An 18,599-nucleotide genomic window follows, 5' to 3' on the forward strand; every position below is an offset into this window, starting at 1 on the left:
CCTGTTTTGCGGCCAAGTTTCAGGACAAAATACAACACACACAAGAATACACAAAAATCACGCTCCAATGCGACTTAAACCCAAAAAACAAAAAAATAAACGCAAAAACCGAAAATCCACGACACATATTAGACCATGGCTACGTCGTACCGACGCGTATCGGTACTTTTGCCTAAACACACTATACTCAAATTCATTGTTTATTGTGAATCTCAAAAATGTACAAAAAATCAAATATTGGCTAAATAAACTATCTAAAAAAAAAAAAAAAAAGAAAAAAAAAATCCGCAGTCACTTAGTTCCCAACCCAATAGAATCTCTAGATATCAATGCATACGCCTATCCTTCTTCGTCACGTCGTGTTAAATTCATTAGTACGACAGTTGATCGGAACGTGGATTTTTTGTCATTACCACCTGATTAGAAACACACCCGAACCAGCTGGCAGCTGAAACGTGCAACACAACAAAAATCGCAAGAAGACTAAAAAGGAAACACCCAATAGACCTCATAAAAGATATAACTTAGAAAAAAACGAAGCTGGCACCCCGCTGGGGGTAGCCGCCCACATGCTATATTATTTTTTATTTATATATTTTTTTTTTTTCTTCACCAACAAGATATAACACTTTACCAAATGTCCGCAAGGACAAATTGTAAAATAACCAAAATAAAATAAAAAAAAAAAAAAAAAATACCACCTGATGACAAAATCCGCAGTCACTTAGTTGCCAACCCAATAGAATCTCTAGATATCAATGCATACACCTATCTTTCTTCGTCACGTCGTGTTAAGTTCATTAGTACGACAGTTAATCGGAACGTGGATTTTTTGTCATTACCACTTAATGATAAAATCCGCAGTCACTTAGTTGCCAACCCAATAGAATCTCTAGATATCAATGCATACGCCTATCCTTCTTCGTCACGTCGTGTTAAGTTCATTAGTACGACAGTTGATCGGAACGTGGATGCACCGTACAAACAGCTGCAAACGGTAACCTAAATTGTACGAAACACACAGGTTCCGTGAAAAAAAATCTATATATAAGGGGGAAGCTTTGAGTTCTCCTTGAAGAGGGAGAGACACGATTTCCTCGTTCATCACCATCCCCGCCGATAAATCAGTACACTTTGCGGTTGCCCATCGCGTTAGAACGGTTTATAAGCAACATACCGCATGCCAGGGGTGCGGTTATCTTCGCATGTACCGGGTGTGCATTATCTCAGTATAAATACACTGGAGCGATCGCCGGACGCGTAACAGGCCGTGAAAATGAGCGACCGACGTATCTCCTGCACGAGGGTAGCAATGGTATCATCCCTCCGCAGCAGGGGAGGTGGGAGTGGTCGTCGAGTGTTTATAAACGAGATTAGGGGAATCATCGATGGTGTCTCGTGTGGCGCAGGGGTGTGTCTGGCGTTAAGGGAAGGAGGGAAGTGCACTTTCGTGGATGTACGACAGGCTTGCCCGTCGGATACTTTCAATCAGCCCGATTGATCGTCTAGTTATTTCGATTCGCACCGCATTCGACGGCCGCATTTATTATCCTTATCCCCACCCTACGGTGTAACGATTGTTCGTGTTACGCTGTTTGCCAGGCTGTTGGAGGGTTCCACCGATCACTGGTTCGATATGCTTCGTGTATAGGGACGAATCTTCCAACGAGTGGAATTACGATAATTTGAAGTTCTGAATCCATGTTACGTCTCTTTTGGAATGATCGTATATTAATTAAGAAGATGTTTCTTTGTGAGAATACGAGCGTCGATACTCGTGGATAAATAAATGGAATATTAGTTGCCAGGAAATTCTCAATTGTCAGCTGTACTCTACATTCACAAAAAACTTATCACGATTATAATCGTTGATAGTTAAAATTGAACACCTTGTATCTGGTTACAAAAGGAAATGATAGCCTGAGCAAGATATCTGGTAGTCCAGTAATTTTTAAACATTTGTCCGAAGAAAAACTAGTGTCGAAAGTTTCGTGGGATCGGACGAATAATGTTGCGCGATATCTGGTCCGGACGCGCATGGCTACGCGCAGGTTCGCTTCTGCTCTAGAAAATATCGCGAGGCTCTGGAAAAAGTGGCGATACCGCGAAAGGGAGAGAGAAAGAGGGGAAGCGGAGAACTCGCACGCCAAGTTGCATGTGGATCGAGTGCTATGGGCGGCGCCAATTCTTGGCCACGCCTCTCGCTTCCCCTCTATGGACTGCGTGGTGGGGAGACCTTTATCGCGATTGGCCGGTAACCGGTTCGTGAGGTCGTACCAACATTAATTATTCTAAATAAGTCGTCGCCCCTGCGGCGGCTGATTATAGAGTTTGCAGTGCCATAAATAGAACCCGTTTACAAATCGCGTTCGGGGAATAATGATCGTCGCTGCAAGATCCCGCGTCCCGTTCTTTCTTTTGCAAGCCAAACGAAAAACCCAATCAATCCCTGACGTACGAGACGTCGCGATTGGTCTCGCCCTAGGCGTTTTCTCTTTTCGACCAGCCAGTCCTTCCGAGTGACGCGTCTGCTCACGTATGTATTCCTAACGAACGAATTAACCACGCTTGCCCCCTCGGATGAATCCGCTTCTTGCTGGAATACATTTGGACGGCAATCAGCCCGCAGACGGATGACAGCGTCAAACTTTCAGGTAGATAAATCCTTGCCTCTTCTTTTTTCCTGCTGCTTCAGCTGGAATTTTGGCTACGCAATGAATTAACAAAGTGATTTTCTTCAGAAAACCTTTGTAATTGCAATATGTATCATTATTTTTAGTCTGCTACTTTCTAATCCTTACATATCGAGTTCATGTAAAACATAGAGTCGACTGAAAATACAACTTTTTTTTTTTTTACCAAAAGTACCGTTTTCTCATGGCTGAATCATTAGATTGATCGTTAAATCAATTTACAGCGATCGATCTCTCCTTGACAAATAACAGTGTACCGGGTTTAGAGACCAAAGGAAGACAGCGTTGGAAACTAGTTTAGAGGATCTCTCCCCTCCAAACGCTGCAATGTTCCAAGTGGAAAGTGGCGTAGAGCGGTGCTCCATTCTCAGACGAGGCCGCTATTGATGGATAGACACGTTATGGTTATTTATAGCGGCTATCTCTATTATTGTTCTTACACGAATCTAACTAGGAACTAACGATCCTTTTGTGGTTCACGTGGCAGCTGGTATCCCTAGGTGTGGTCATTAATAAAACCATGCTCTTTAACAACCATACAGCTACAGCATAGAGTTCCTTCGCCAACTTCAGACTGGCGAAACAAAGGAATTGCCTTCTGTTCCCTCGGCTAACCCGACCGTGGCGTGGTTAGAAATATAATTTTGCAAGCCACGGGTGAAAACGTGTTATGCTCGTAAACACGTTCACGGAGAACAGGTGTTGCGTAACGTAGACAATTTTATGGACATGTAAAGAGCCGACTTTTCGCGATTACAGTATTTCTTCGTTCAGTTATAATCGAGAACCGCCGATTATCATCATTATCTTCGCTAGCATTACCTATTATGTTACCTGCTATCTTGTAAAATGTTCAATTCCACGCTCTTTCCAATAGCCACGTTTATTCCGTCTAATTAACGTTTCTATTTTACGCAACAATTACAATCTCCGTGATTACCCCTGATACGAAAGTTTATTTCCAAATTAGTTGTCAGATTATTTATTAACATCCGGTGAAATTTTCGAATTTTCGTTAATTACGATTCGATAATGTATCGGTTCGCACGTGACGCGGGGAATCACGTTTCCTTACGGGCTTTAATTGGCACGATTTTAACGACGGCTCCTTAGAAGTCTCGCGTGCTCCTAATATATAGGTTGGCTCGTTTCATGTCGTGGGCAAATAACGTTTCCACCAGAACAGCAGAATCTCATGCGATTAGACGTTAAAAGGGTTAATGACTGTAATTTTCTCTTTACTGGTTAATGGTCGAGTGTGTCGTCGCTATTTCTAATGAAGTTAATTGCGCCAGCGGAGTGTCCGCGACAGACGTCGCAATCATGACGATTTACATCTCACCTGAATGATAAACGTTTGTTTAAAAATTACAGTGGAAAAAACGACGTTCTTCGCGATGAGTTTGCGAATAGATACGACTGCAATCGAATAACTTGAGAATTTTTTCATTTTATCACACTTGACAGGAACGATAAGGGGCGTTTGATATACGAGCTTCTAACCATCGTGAGAGAACAAATTCCTAGAAGTAAGTCGTAATGTACGCGGATTGGCCGATGAACCAAGTTGTGCCCGCCCTTAAACAAACAATCAATTGGTGCGCGTAAACCGAAACAAAAGAGAGGCAAGAGGCAACTGTGGATCAGCATCTGCATCACGGGTAATACATTTGTTCGTTAACCGTCACGGGGATGCAACGAAAAAGAAGAAGAGCAATGGCGAGAAGTGGTTCGTTCGATGTGGATGCTCTTGTAAATTTTTGTATAAAGCGATTTCGACGTCGAACGATAAAATTCACGTCAGTGAGAAAACGCCTGTCGACTCAAAGAAATGAATTAGCTGCCTCCGGATAGAAAACCGGGGTGGGGAGGAACAAAAGTATGGAGTAGTGGGCATCGAAAAACGAGAGAGGAGGATCGGAGGGCGTGGCTAGCCGGGGAGGGGCAAGATTGTGGGCAAGATCTTGCCAGAGGATGAGAAGTGGGAGAACGAAACGGGGCGGGGAGAAGCTGGCACTCTTACTGGCATTCGCAGTGGCGCGGATATCTTTGTTTTTTGGAGCAGCATTGCCAAATTACTTGGAAACATTACGAATATTGTACACCTTTCGCGAATTGCAATTAACACGTGTATGCTAACGTGTGCACGTCCTGTAATTACAGTTCTTTGTTCCTTGTATTAAAAAAACGTATTGAAAAGAAGGTAAAACCTTGTACATACTATCTTAAGTAACGATGCTTTTACTTTGTATAATTCCTTCCGAAAATGGACGAGTATTTCATCGACGTAGAAGGAAAGTCGTGCCTCGGAAGAACTTGACAACATATTTTTCCCAAAGTAGCTATACGTAGAAGAGAAGGGAAAAAAAACGGTTATAAGTAAGACAAAAATCTGGTCGCCGTTGAAACGAGACTGGAACGATGCAGTGGCATCGATCGTAGTGAACTCCAGCTCCCTACTCTCCGTACCACTGCTGATGGTGGGGGGCGAACAAACGGAGGGGAGTAGGGTAGAACTTACGCCAGTGGGCGGAGCTTGTGACTGAAGAGTTAATAGAGATACAATCGAGGGTGTCTAGTGCACTGCACTCCAGACTGGGGCGTAGGAGGAGTGAAGGGACGAGGGGGTCGGAGGGGAAAGCGGTAAGTAGGGACCACAGGTCCCCTAGTTTAGACATCACTGAGCGACGGATGGACAGCCAGTCAGACCCGTCACAGCACTCGCTCGAGTCCTCGGAAACCTCGAGAAAAGCCAATACTAAGGAGACTTGCAGCTCTTGGAGCTGATCCAGAGTCGAACCTTTCATCTCGCTTCGGACAACAGCAACGTTCGACGCGACAATGTTTGCGGCTAGATGAGCCTGTCACGTGAGCGCGCAATACCACGCAACATCCGCCGACGAATACGCGGGAACAGAAGTTTCAAGACGTTGTAAGTGGCGCACGAACGGCCGAATGTGATCAATGAATGATCAGTGAATAAAGTACAGTGACGCGTGCGGTGATCCTAAGGGAAACTTTAACGAGCGAGATATGAAACAGTGAGTCAGTGTCTTAAACCAGTGAACTTTGAGCTCTGACAGACTAGATACGCGACAAGTGTGGCTCTGTGCACTTTCACAAATATGACGACAGAGGGTTAGCGTTACGGTTGAAACTTCACCGTTCAACTGTCACGGCTGACATTTACATTTGAATCGTATACGTGACAGAAGATTCGCAAGATCGAAAGATGAGCGTAGCTCTCGTGACGATGGATTCCGCGTACGGTCTTCGACTGGGAATTGGCAGCCATCATCATCATCATCATCATCATCATCATCACCATCATCGAGTGCGTTCGCCCGAAAGTCACGTGGCTTCTCGCCAGGATCAGCAACCAGATCACAAGGACGACATCGAGGCACCGTTGAGATTCAGCGTGGTAAACATTCTGAGACCAGATTTTGGACGAGAGGCAATTCTCAACACGAAAACACCAAAACAAAGCGCTTTGACGCCCGGTCACTCGACGACGATTCCAGTTCCGATACCTCGTCACAGTCCTCTTTCTTTGCCACGTGATCTGACTCTGTCGTCCAATCGATTGTCGCCCACGAGGCCTCAGCCTGGCAATTTTTCCCTGCACAGAGAAAGGGATCTGTTTTCTTCTCACTGCGGGCTGACGTCACCCCTTCAGAGGAACACTGGTCTCAGCAGAAGCGGAAGTCTCGAAAGCCTAGCGAGTAGTAGAAGTTCCGTCACCGGAAGTTCCGTAACTGGAGCACCTTCGCTGGGTTCCACGTCCTCTACCATCGGCAGCGACTCCTTAAGTGGAGACAGCAGTGCCGGAAATGCGAACACCACCACCACCAACCAATCTGCACTCAACGGACAGAGTCCTTGGCCTGCGTGGGTTTATTGTACCAGATACTCGGACAGACCTTCGTCCGGTAGGTTTGTCAGATATTTAAAATCTGAATTTTTTCAAGACAAACTTTCATACTCAGAAAAATACATAAGCATTGTAAAGATATTTTTCATAATAATTTCATCGAAATAGAAAATGTAACAACGTTGATTTCACACGAGTGGCTTTCCAAAACGAAATTTACAATTCCAACAATTTCTAAGAATTTAGAAGAATGTACGTAAATAACTTTTGTACGTCCGTTCAGTTCTTATCAGCAACGATAGTATTTAATAATATTGTTAACAATAAAAGATTTTACCATCGATCATATCGATTCGAGTATGAGAAAAATTGATAGATAACTTTAACATACGCGAGACGCGAAACTCATAGATGACAGGGTGGTCCCACTGGAATTAATACGCAAGATTAATCAAGATCCTACGACCCAATCTGTATCGAGAGAGATATATCTCAGTTAATCGTGGGTATCACGGAAGCGGAGGAACGCAGCTAGCTAGCCATAGCTCGCCACTCTGGTACCACTATTTCTCTGTGTATCGGCTTAATCAATTTACGTTCGGTGACCGTTACATCTGCAAACCAGTTTCTATGTAAATGAACGCGCGTTTCCCGGCACGTCGTGGAAAACGCTACATAAAGTTCCCCTAATTACAGTCTCCTCCGGTGTAACGCGATCGGACTCTATAAAGAAATACCAGTTTAGACTCTAGTCTCAGAAGGAACCGATCGGTACCGAACTACCGGACTGCATACTTTATGTATAATTGCAGTTTCAGCTCAGGGTGAACGTACCGCTTTGAATACACCACCTGTGTCAGTTCACAGAACTCTTGGTTCTTCTGAACCTATAACCGCGATCTACTATCTGCGACCATCGTGTCCCAGATATGCGACTTCTATCTAGTCAACAGGGTGGTCCGCGACCCTACCACCCGATAATCACGGTTACTAATTACCGTAAATCGTGATCGATGTTCCGTTTCTTGATACCGGCTGCTTCTGCGGTTAATTAAATGCTGTTCGACGCTAAAGAGTGATCGATGACCGATGCTAGATTTTAATCGAGCTATTTTAGCTGGTGCTTATCGTTGCATGCATGTATCCTCGAATTGCAGCGATATTAGTTGAGATACTTTGAGGAAATCGACGCAAGCAAGATGTGTTAAACTTGAAAGACAAGTTGCCTCGACAATTTTTTTATTTCTCCCTGCTTCACAGTTTCAATTGGGTGAAACTAAATATTAGCACGTAAACACCTGTTCATTTGTTAACATTCGCGCGTTTTTCAGTTAAACACTTGGTTTATTTGGGAATTTTATTGGAACGATGTTTGGTGTTAATACGCAGATACTTGGTTCATAGAACTTTTCAGTAGAATGATTTGTAGTAAATGTTAACATGGTAAGGTGAATTAACACGTCACTGGGATCTTAGCTTTTTGAATATGTCTAATAATCTTTCTATTTAGGAATTCTTGAATTTTAATTCAACGTAGGGAAATGAGTTAACTCGTAGCTTAAATTTTTAATTTCTTGAATATAGGTAACAATTTGTTCTTATTTACGAATTTTAGACACGTCTTTTGGACGTTATTTCGTTGGCTACTGTTAGGAATAAATTGTATTTAACACTAATTTTACAATTTTACAATTTTATTAAAAGAATAATATAATGAATTTCATTTTGTTTTTTATTTATTCAAACTCAAAATAATCTTATATCAAAGGCTACTTATAACACTATTATAACTAACTTGTCCGATTAACCCTCCAATTAGCCAGTTTCCTAGTTTTCTACAACTTGCCACACGTTTTTAAAATTTTTACTGCGTATCATTCGATATGATGATATCAGCTATGAGGTAAATTCCCCATCGATCGCTAGATCGCTGGAACTACCACAGCAGTTAAAATAACTGGTTCTACAATTTTACCAATGTGTCAACCCTCGTTCATTCAATAAATATAAAAATATTCTATTATTAGGTATTTTTTAAACACCAGTCATTTTGGTTGATTTTGATAAAAATAGCTTCGTGTTAACTATGGGTAATTCTAGTGTTAAGAGCGTAAGGTTTGACACTGATTTGACTGAAATTGATTTGTCTTTATTATCCTTCAACTTTCTGATTGCAGAAATCTTTGATTAACGAATGAGTTGGGAAAGGTTAGTTAACACGTGAGTGCTAAATGTTTGAAGGCAATTCATTAGAAACTTTGCTGGATAACTTCGAAAACACGTATTTCCGTTCCTTTAAAGAAATCTAAATGCTTAAACGATTTGTTTCACTAGGAATTTTAGTTCACTCTCTTGTTAATGTAGTATTTATTGATAAGTTGTCTTATGAATATTCAATAGCTGCCAGCAGTGTTTCCAATAATTCTTCTGAATGTTACAAAAACAGGATAGCAGGTTAGATCGCTAGATAAATTTACACGTGATATAAAAATCTAATCTCCGATCTAAAAGTCCAAAAAGAATTTATCCTCTCCTGCTTCGTTACTCTCTACGTATCTGTCCAACGGAAGGTTATTCGACATTCTCCACCGAATCACCGCTTTCTTCGACGTGCGAGCTTCTGATAATCAACGCGAATGCGTCGCTTACTAAAACAGGATTCGCAGCGTGTAACTCGAGCGAGTTTGGTGTTAGAAATTCCAGAAAGGCAAAACGATGATGTTCGTATGGTTTACTCATAGCTTAATGAAAATCCAAAACAATCATTCTATCGAATGGAATTAAAATTAACCGGCAATTAACCGTTCCGTTCCAGGGCCACGAACGAGGAGAGTGAAACGATCGCAAAACAACGGAAAGAGCGGGTCCCCGGAAGAGAAAAGACCACGGACCGCATTCAGCGCGGAGCAACTGGCTAGGCTGAAGAGGGAATTCACGGAAAATCGATACCTAACCGAGAGAAGACGGCAGCAGCTCTCTCGAGATCTGGGTTTAAACGAGGCGCAGATCAAGATCTGGTTCCAGAACAAAAGGGCAAAAATCAAGAAGGCCAGCGGCCAGAAAAATCCGCTAGCTCTTCAATTGATGGCCCAAGGTCTGTACAATCATTCGACGGTGCCCGTTGACGAGGACGGCGAGGAAATCGTGACTGGAAGCAATCATTCGCACTAATGACGAGTAACGTGTCGTCGAAAAGATTGTTGTTGTACTCGTAAGAAATTTCACTTGTACGATGACTTGTACGATGAAACAATCCGCTCGCCGCTTTACACCAACGTTCTAACCCGACGGAAGTAGTTAAAAATGTCTGGAAAGGACGATTCGAAAACGATTGCGTGTTCTAAAGTCGTCGAATTTCTTACGGAAAAGTTTCACTGAAACGGAGGTAGCAAACACGTGTTTAAAGATATTTTAAACGGTCCACGACAATATTTATCGTCGGTCAGAGCGATAGGATCCTGATCTACTTTACATAGCTACATTAAGCGATTACCAAATAATTTTCTACTCTAGTTTAGACGTAGCAGCAGCGATGAATCTTGAAACGGTGAAATCTTGAGCGATTTATATACCAGAAAGACAGGCAGAGGGAGAGAGAGAGAGAGAGAAAAGTGGAGCAAGATCGGCGTTCGTTTTTCGTATGATCGTATGGCCGCAGACTGAACCTTTATATTTATCGACTATATGTACGTATATCGGCATAGATACGATTCTAGTACACTGACTTCGGTACGATCCTTATCGATTAGACGCTTAAATTATTTATTTCTCTTGTACATAATTGTAAATACAAGTGATCGTAATGTGTATATGTATGATACCAGATAATCCTTAATTGCCGCGCGAAGATTATATTATTGTGTATGTGCGAAGCTGCATACGGTCGCGTGAATACAGAAACGATCTCACACTGTATATTCCTAATTATCGTACGAGTCTACACAGGATTTATATACATCTTTCCCTAAATATACTTATATCTCATGTTCGTGTAGACAGACTTGGAAAGTATGCGTATATGGTAGATATATACCGGTGTCTCACAATATGTGGTCGATATAATCTATGTAACCCGCTTACATGTTGCCACCGATTAAATCGAATTAAATAGATATATGTGTATATATATGTATATGTATATGTATATATATATGCGAGCTGTTTCTACATTATTCTCCTGTCCTTGGATATCTTGCACGATTTCAGATTTACTTTACAACTTCAAACGATCGACAGAGAAATCTGAGAGATTATTTCCATAATGACGAAAAATTTCTCTTCCAATACTGGGAATAATTAATTAAATAAATATTCACCTTGACTAATGGAATGCGAATTCGAATATAGTTCGCCACTCTACGTAGTGGATAATTATTAAAAAAAAAAAAAAAAAGGAAAAACAGGATCGTTTATGGTCGAACGATTTCAAAATGAAAGCGGACCAGAGCAATTAGTAAAATTTACGTGGCCGAAAAGTATGCGGATCGTGGAAGAGACGCCGTCTGTGTATATGGGCGCCATGGACGCGCCTCGTTCTCAGTGCAACGGTGCGGCGCGGCGTGACGCGATAATTGATCCTAAATTAACGAGCCACCCGGTATTCCGAGCGCAACCGACAAATGGAACGTGGCGAGGATGACAGTGCGCGACTAGCTCAAACGCATTCGCGCACATGTCGCTGCCGATCGACATGGGATAAGCGATATGTGCACCTGTTAGTAGCTGCCATACGTGGCTGCCCGCGAACAGATTTACGAAGGTACATTTTTTCTTCCTTAGAGAATGTCTAATACATTCGAAGCTATTAAAATATCGCTATCCTTCCTTAGAAGCTATTTTTCTTCATTACAGACATCTCTACGTTAATTGATAACGTTCGTCTTTGAACCTCGATAGTTATGTTTCTGATTATTTTCTAAATGTCCTTTTTTCATTTTTACGTAGGATAGAATGGGGCTCAAACTACCGCTTTTCGTATAAACCTATGTAAAATTTTGTAATAACAATATAGAGATATATTTGTTTCTTGTATTAAGGTATTTGATTATTTAATACCATTATACTTTATTTTTATTAAGTTTGTTGGTTAACACTCTCACTTTTTCTAAACTTTTATCGTAAAATCTTTGTCGATATAAAAAACTCCTTTCGCATTAACAAATATTTATTAAGTAAACTTCTTTTCGTATATGTGAGAGGAGATCGGATTTATATAATAACGAAAAAGATTGCTGTTGCAACCAAGTATATTTGCAACAAATTGAATAGCTATTGGTATAAAAGTTTATAAACACCGTCGATAGACGCTCGTACAAATAGTCGCAAAGATAGAATATAAAATGCTCGCGGATAATTCGAAGTCTCGCATACTCCGTTAATTCGCAAATAATAGCTCGGTAATATTCGTATGATAACTCGGATAATAGCTCGGTAATAAGTGCTCGCTCGCGATCGCGTCCGTTTATTTATACTAACGTTAATTTCATGTGTCGAAGCGGTGTCCGTGTTCCGAGGCACAACACATGAATCGCTCTCGCTTCGCCTCGTCCTATGACTTATGTGTCGCTACATATACAATATTGAGAGAAAATATTACAAGCGTAATTCCTTAAGCGAAAGAATGAAAATACAGAACAGAGATTCGGCTTGAACGAAAAATAAAAATACGCGTAAGTCAGAGCAGTTTGGTTTAAACTAGGAACTCATAAGGCTGAAGAAGATCTTTTTAAACACTCTGGCATTATTTCTTTATACTTATCTTACTAACGTCATTTTATAATGAAAATAAATAATAAAATCTATCTAACAGCTACTCGGTTAAAATGTTTTCCTGTTCAATATATAAATAAAATATTTGTTGTGCCGATGCATATCCGAAAGAAACTTTATGTGGATATTCTTTATGTCTTGCAATAAATCTTTTGAAGGAATTCTTACAAATATCATATTTCCTGGATACTATACATAATTTTATTTTACCGTTTATTACGTCGTCCGCTGCCTGTTTCATTACTTTCAAAGATTTCGTGCCGCGATCGGTTCGCCTTTTGTAGTGTTACATTTTAACAAAAGAAATAAACGTAAACAATCTCTTAGTTTTAGATAAAGTGGCAATATACCCTTATGTGGGGTAATAAATTACAATACAAAAACCTCCAATATAAGGGAAGACCCAAAAGAACACACAACCTTAATGTACTTGCCTAATACGCTTTTAAGCTGTTACGTCATTTAAATGTAACAATAAAAGCGAGGAACATTTTTAAATTTTTGATCCAAATAATGATAAAGGCGTCGTATAAATCGTGGAATCGCGGAAAATTGAATAGCGGTTTTGCTGCCCTCCCCGTACAATGCTCTAATCGTACGATGTCATTCTTCATCAATTCTTTTATAACGAAGATTTCGAATTCGGGACATTTTACCATAAATTTCGACATAAAAATATTTGAGATGATCCTATGTGTTGTTGTGATATTTTCAATTAGAATAATTATACTAAATTGCAATATTTTGTATTGTTTTATAACGAAGATTTCGAATTCGGGACTTTTTACCATAAATTGCGACATAAAAATATTTGAGATGATCCTATGTATTGTTGTGATATTTTCGATTAGAATAATTATACTAAATTGCAATATTTTGTATTGTTTTATAACGAAGATTTCGAATTCGGGACATTTTACTATAAATTTCGACATAAAAATATTTGAGATGATCCAGTGTGGTGTTGTGATATTTTCGATTAGAATAATTATACTAAATTGCAATATTTTGTATTGTTTTATAACGAAGATTTCGAATTCGGGACTTTTTACCATAAATTGCGACATAAAAATATTTGAGATGATTCTATGTGTTGTTGTGATATTTCAATTAGAATAATTATACTAAATTGCAATATTTTATATTGTTTTATAACGAAGATTTCGAATTCGGGACATTTTACCATAAATTTCGAGATAAAAATATTCCAGATGATCCAGTGTGGTGTTGTGATATTTTCAATTAGAATAATCATGCTATATTGCAATATTTTGTATTGTTTTTGCAAAAGAAAATGGTTTGATGTTTTATAACAAAGATTTCGAATTCGGGACTTTTTACCATAAATTTCGACATAAAAATATTCCAGACGATTCTATGTGTTGTTGTGATATTTCAATTAGAATAATTATACTAAATTGCAATATTTTGTACTGTTTTTGTAAAAGAAAATGGTTTGATGTTTTATAACGAGGATTTCAAATTCGGGACATTTTACCATAAATTTCGACATAAAAATATTCCAGATGATCCTATGTGTTGTTGTGATATTTTCGATTAGAATAATTATACTAAATTGCAATATTTTGTATTGTTTATGCAAAAGAAAATGGTTTGATGTTTTATAACGAAGATTTCAAATTCAGGACATTTTACCATAAATTGCGACATAAAAATATGTGAGATGATCCAGTGTGGTGTTGTGATATTTTCAATTAGAATAATCATGCTATATTGCAATGTTTTGTATTGTTTTTGCAAAAGGAAATGGTTTGATGTTTTATAACGAAGATTTCAAATTCGGGACATTTTACCATAAATTGCGACATAAAAATATTTGAGATGATCCGGTGTGATGTTGTGATATTTTCAATTAGAATAATCATGCTATATTGCAATATTTTTTATTGTTTTTGCAAAAGAAAATGATTCCTTACATTTAATACATCGGGATTATCAGAGTGATAAAAATTTTCAATTTTTTTATACAATTCTAAATTTACAGCAAATGAATGACTCTCTAAATTCAAGTATTTAGTACGTATGCGTACTAAAGGCTTGTTTTTCTCGTTATTTTCTTTTTAGTTTCTTTACTGTAAGTATCACTCCTTTGTCATCAGTAGCTAACAGCGTTTAATATTTTTGAGGTTCTACAAGCAGGAAATTTATATGTCTAACAGCTAATGTCGAATAAAAGGGACAAGTTGAATGTTATTAATTGTCATTAATTTGAACGCATCGGTGGCAATGAGGTTCAGCATCCACAACAACACAGTCTACCGGTACACGGAAACGGATATGTATGCGGATGGTAGCCAAAACCGGGGATAAATTACTGAGTCGTCGTCGTTGGCTATTGTATTTGAACGTGACGATCCCTAATTGGTAATTCTATCGCGAACCCGTTGCATTGTCCGACGTAATTGCGTGCTACGCTACTTTCGTGTACTAAAGGCAGATTCGATTTTACCGATTATCTGCTATGTACCAAATGCGAGGAACATCGTCGTAATTTTATTACAAAACTCTTTCTTTTATCATACTTATTCCTCTATTCGAATTATTATCTTATCTTATCCTTCCAATTAATTTTTAACGAATTGTATTAAACTCGTGCCTCGTTAACTAATCATCATTTTCAGTTTACAACACCGACCATCCGTCTCATTTACCAAACGCAAGTATACAAAATATTAACTACACACTACATTACAGAATAGTTTGTTTTCATGCCACAAAACGAGGTATCTGTAACCTGGACTTGACCTTATAACGACAAATATCAATTGTATCATAAATTTATGGAACAGAGTAGCCGAATAAAAATAAAAGAAAAATACAAAATACACTTCCACACAATTCCAGCTTTCAGAATGGTCATTTCAACATTTTACGATGTCACGCGAAATAGATTAATTTTAATATTCCCAATATATCTAACGAGACGGGAGTGAGGCCGCGGAGGTCGCGTATTTCAAGCCTGACGAACGGCGTCCATACAAGTCGCCATTATTAATTATCATTAATTTAAGCGCGGAGAACCGTGGGGGTTGGTAGTTGTTCGCGGGGCAAAACGGCGCGAGGACCTGGCAGAGGCGGTCACAGGAAGAGTGGAGGCAGGAGAAAGAGGGAAGAACGAAGCGTTGGCGGTGTTCTCTTCCAACGCTGTGAAACGAACGCACAGGATGGTGGCCCAAACCGGGGATAAATTACAGAGTCGTTGTCCTGGCCATTGTATTTAACTGCGACGATGCGTAATTGTTGGAACGCCGTTGCATATACGGCAGAGAGAGATAGCAGAGTGCAAGAGTGGCCGAGTACAGGGTGGAGAAAACGAGTTAGAAACCCTGTGGGGAAGCGGATAGGGTGAGGAGTGGGTGGCTACGGAGGAGACCAGAGGGATGGCGGAAGGGAACTGCCACTGTGGTCGAGAACCATAGTCATCGGAATGGCCATTAGGGGTCTCTACGGTTCCAAGAGTGGCTCACTAAATTTCACCTTCTTGCACGGCTCGTGACCACCTTGCGAACATCTACAATTAATGGCGCCTCAGCAGGATGTTTATTACAATATCAGAGAATACGTAAGGGCTGCGCTCGTGGCTACTTCCGGTATTTCTCTGGTACAATGGTTTAACTGCAGAAATTGGGAAACAACGTTAACTTGGATTTACGCTGTCTGTAGATCCTAAAATTCATTCGTTCCTAGTATTAATGGTAAACTGATTAATGGTACACTATTGAGCGATTAGGATCAATGAATCGATGCATCGAACGCAGACAATGATAAGGAGCGAAACTTTAATTAGTTTCATAGGTCAAGCTTCTCTATTTAAAATCAAATACGATTTTTGCTTAATCGCACCCCATGGGATGGTATCTCTAAATGGTAATATTTTCGAATGAAAGAATATCGACAGCAATGATTAGTATAAAAAAAGTCTACTTATTATTTGTTTGTATAATATTTGTATGTACCTTTTACGATTTTCAGAGAGGACTTTCTATAATTATACCTACTAAATAATAGTATAATTCTACTCTATAACATTCTGAGATTTGAAGTTCAGCTCCGTTTCCTCTAGAACAATTTGATCATGTAATTTTATTTATTTCGATCGAATCGACTGTATCAACAGACTTCGATATTCAGAATAAAATGAGAAAATTATACTGTTCCATTAAATTAGTTTTCTTTATGATAAATATTATGAGTATTTACGAACGAGCTAGAAAATGCTTTGTTCTTATTCGATTGCCTTCTTCTCAATGAAGATTTGGCTGGTTGAAACGGAATCTACTGTATTCAAAACAGTATTAATCGTGGAATGAAAATTCTGTGGCAAGAATCGCAGCGTTACGAGATCACCTGGATTCACGGTGGATCAAAAGCGTGCTGCACACTCTAGAGACGTTAGTACCCGGTTTCCTCTCGGTCCGACTGCTAACGAGTGTAACGAGGCCTGGCCCGTCAAATTAAAGGCGGGCCGCGCGAGAGGCGAAGGGAAATTTATCGCGCCGCTTTCGGGAACCGCGGGTAAAGGCCACTTAGCTGCCCGTAAATGCGTCGTCTCTATGACGACACGGCGGCAGATGTCTCGCCAATAGATCACCCCGTACGAGCAGAGAAAGAGGCTTTGTGAACGCGTGTCTCTCATCGCAAGCACCGCCAATGGACGTGAAAGAGCCGCGTATGAGTTATGTCGTAACGAGTCGCGACGTTTTTCTCTTACGCACGTGGTCTTCGGCAACGTTAAAAGATCCTTGGACCAGGAAAGATCGAGATTCATTGCGGTTGCGGCGATGAATTTTAATCACTCGCCATCAGACTGCGGATGTTTATTCGTTTAAAAATCTTAGGAAATTCAAAGATAAAAAATTCGCAGAATATATAAGCTACATCTAATAGTATTCCATTAATGTTATTTAGTGGCTGAGATGATTCTACATATAGGTTCTACATATCTTTTTACTTGCGCTCATAAAAATACAAGTGTCCATAAACACTTGCTGTTAGAATTTAGTCTTAAAGTTAAGATTAATAATCTGTGGAAGACACAATATTAAAATAATATTCGGTGATATTTATTAAACAGAACTACAGAACCAAATGTATATAAGTGAGTGACATAATTAACAACGAATGGAAGAATTGTTGATAGTTGGCCAGTTACTCTCAGACTAGACTTAGCTAGTGACCCATGATCCCTTAAGTATTGTGAACCCCACTGTCTATACAGTAATGAGTATGACCTGTATAAGTGTCCTGTTCAAATGCCTGTGTGATGTTTATTAAACAAAACTACAGAACCAAATGTATATAAGCGAGTGATATAATTAACAACGTATGTAAAAATTGTTGATTGTTGGCCAGTTACTCTCAGACTAGACTTAGCTAATGACCCATGATCCTTTAAATACTGTGAACCCCACTGTCTATACAGTAATGAGTATGACCTGTATAAGTGTCCTGTTCAAATGCCTGTGTGATGTTTATTAAACAGAACTATAGAACTAAATGTATATAAGCGAGTGATATAATTAACAACGAATAGAAGAATTGTTGATAGTTGGCCAGTTACTCTCAGACTAGACTTAGCTAATGACCCATGATCCTTTGAGTACTGTGAACCCCACTCTCTATACAGTAATGAGTATGACCTGTGTAAGTGTCCTGTTCAAATGCCTGTGTGATGTTTAGTAAACAGAACTACAGAACCAAATGTATATAAGTAAGTGATAGAATTAACAACGTATGTAAAAATTGTTGATTGTTGGCCAGTTACTCTCAGACTAGACGTAGATAGTGACCCATGATCCCTTAAGTACTGTGAACCCCACTGTCTATACAGTAATGAGTATGACCTGTGTAAGTGTCCTGTTCAAATGCCTGTGTGATGTTTATTAAACAGAACTACAGAACCAAATGTATATAAGTGAGTGATATAATTAACAACGAATAGAAGAATTGTTGATAGTTGGCCAGTTACTCTCAGACTAGATGTAGCTAGTGACCCATGATCCCTTAAGTACTGTGAACCCCACTGTCTATACAGTAATGAGTATGACCTGTGTAAGTGTCCTGTTCAAATGCCTGTGTGATGTTTATTAAACAGAACTACAGAACCAAATGTATATAAGTGAGTGATATAATTAACAACGAATAGAAGAATTGTTGATAGTTGGCCAGTTACTCTCAGACCAGACTTAGCTAATGACCCATGATCCTTTGAGTACTGTGAACCCCACTCTCTATACAGTAAT

The 18,599-nt window shown here is 39.5% G+C and overlaps 1 protein-coding gene across 1 annotated transcript; it reads left to right on the forward strand.

The window, feature by feature from the left end:
• Positions 1-5,297: 5,297 nt before the first annotated feature.
• LOC132910368 (homeobox protein engrailed-1a-like) lies at positions 5,298-10,693 on the forward strand. Its single transcript, XM_060966017.1, has 2 exons — positions 5,298-6,625; positions 9,383-10,693. The coding sequence occupies exons 1-2, from the start codon at positions 5,926-5,928 to the stop codon at positions 9,736-9,738; spliced, it is 1,056 nt and encodes a 351-aa protein (XP_060822000.1). The 5' UTR covers positions 5,298-5,925; the 3' UTR covers positions 9,739-10,693.
• The last annotated feature ends 7,906 nt before the right edge of the window (positions 10,694-18,599 follow it).

Source organism: Bombus pascuorum, chromosome 9 (assembly GCF_905332965.1).
Source record: "Bombus pascuorum chromosome 9, iyBomPasc1.1, whole genome shotgun sequence".
In the NCBI taxonomy this organism is placed as follows: Eukaryota; Metazoa; Arthropoda; class Insecta; order Hymenoptera; family Apidae; genus Bombus; species Bombus pascuorum.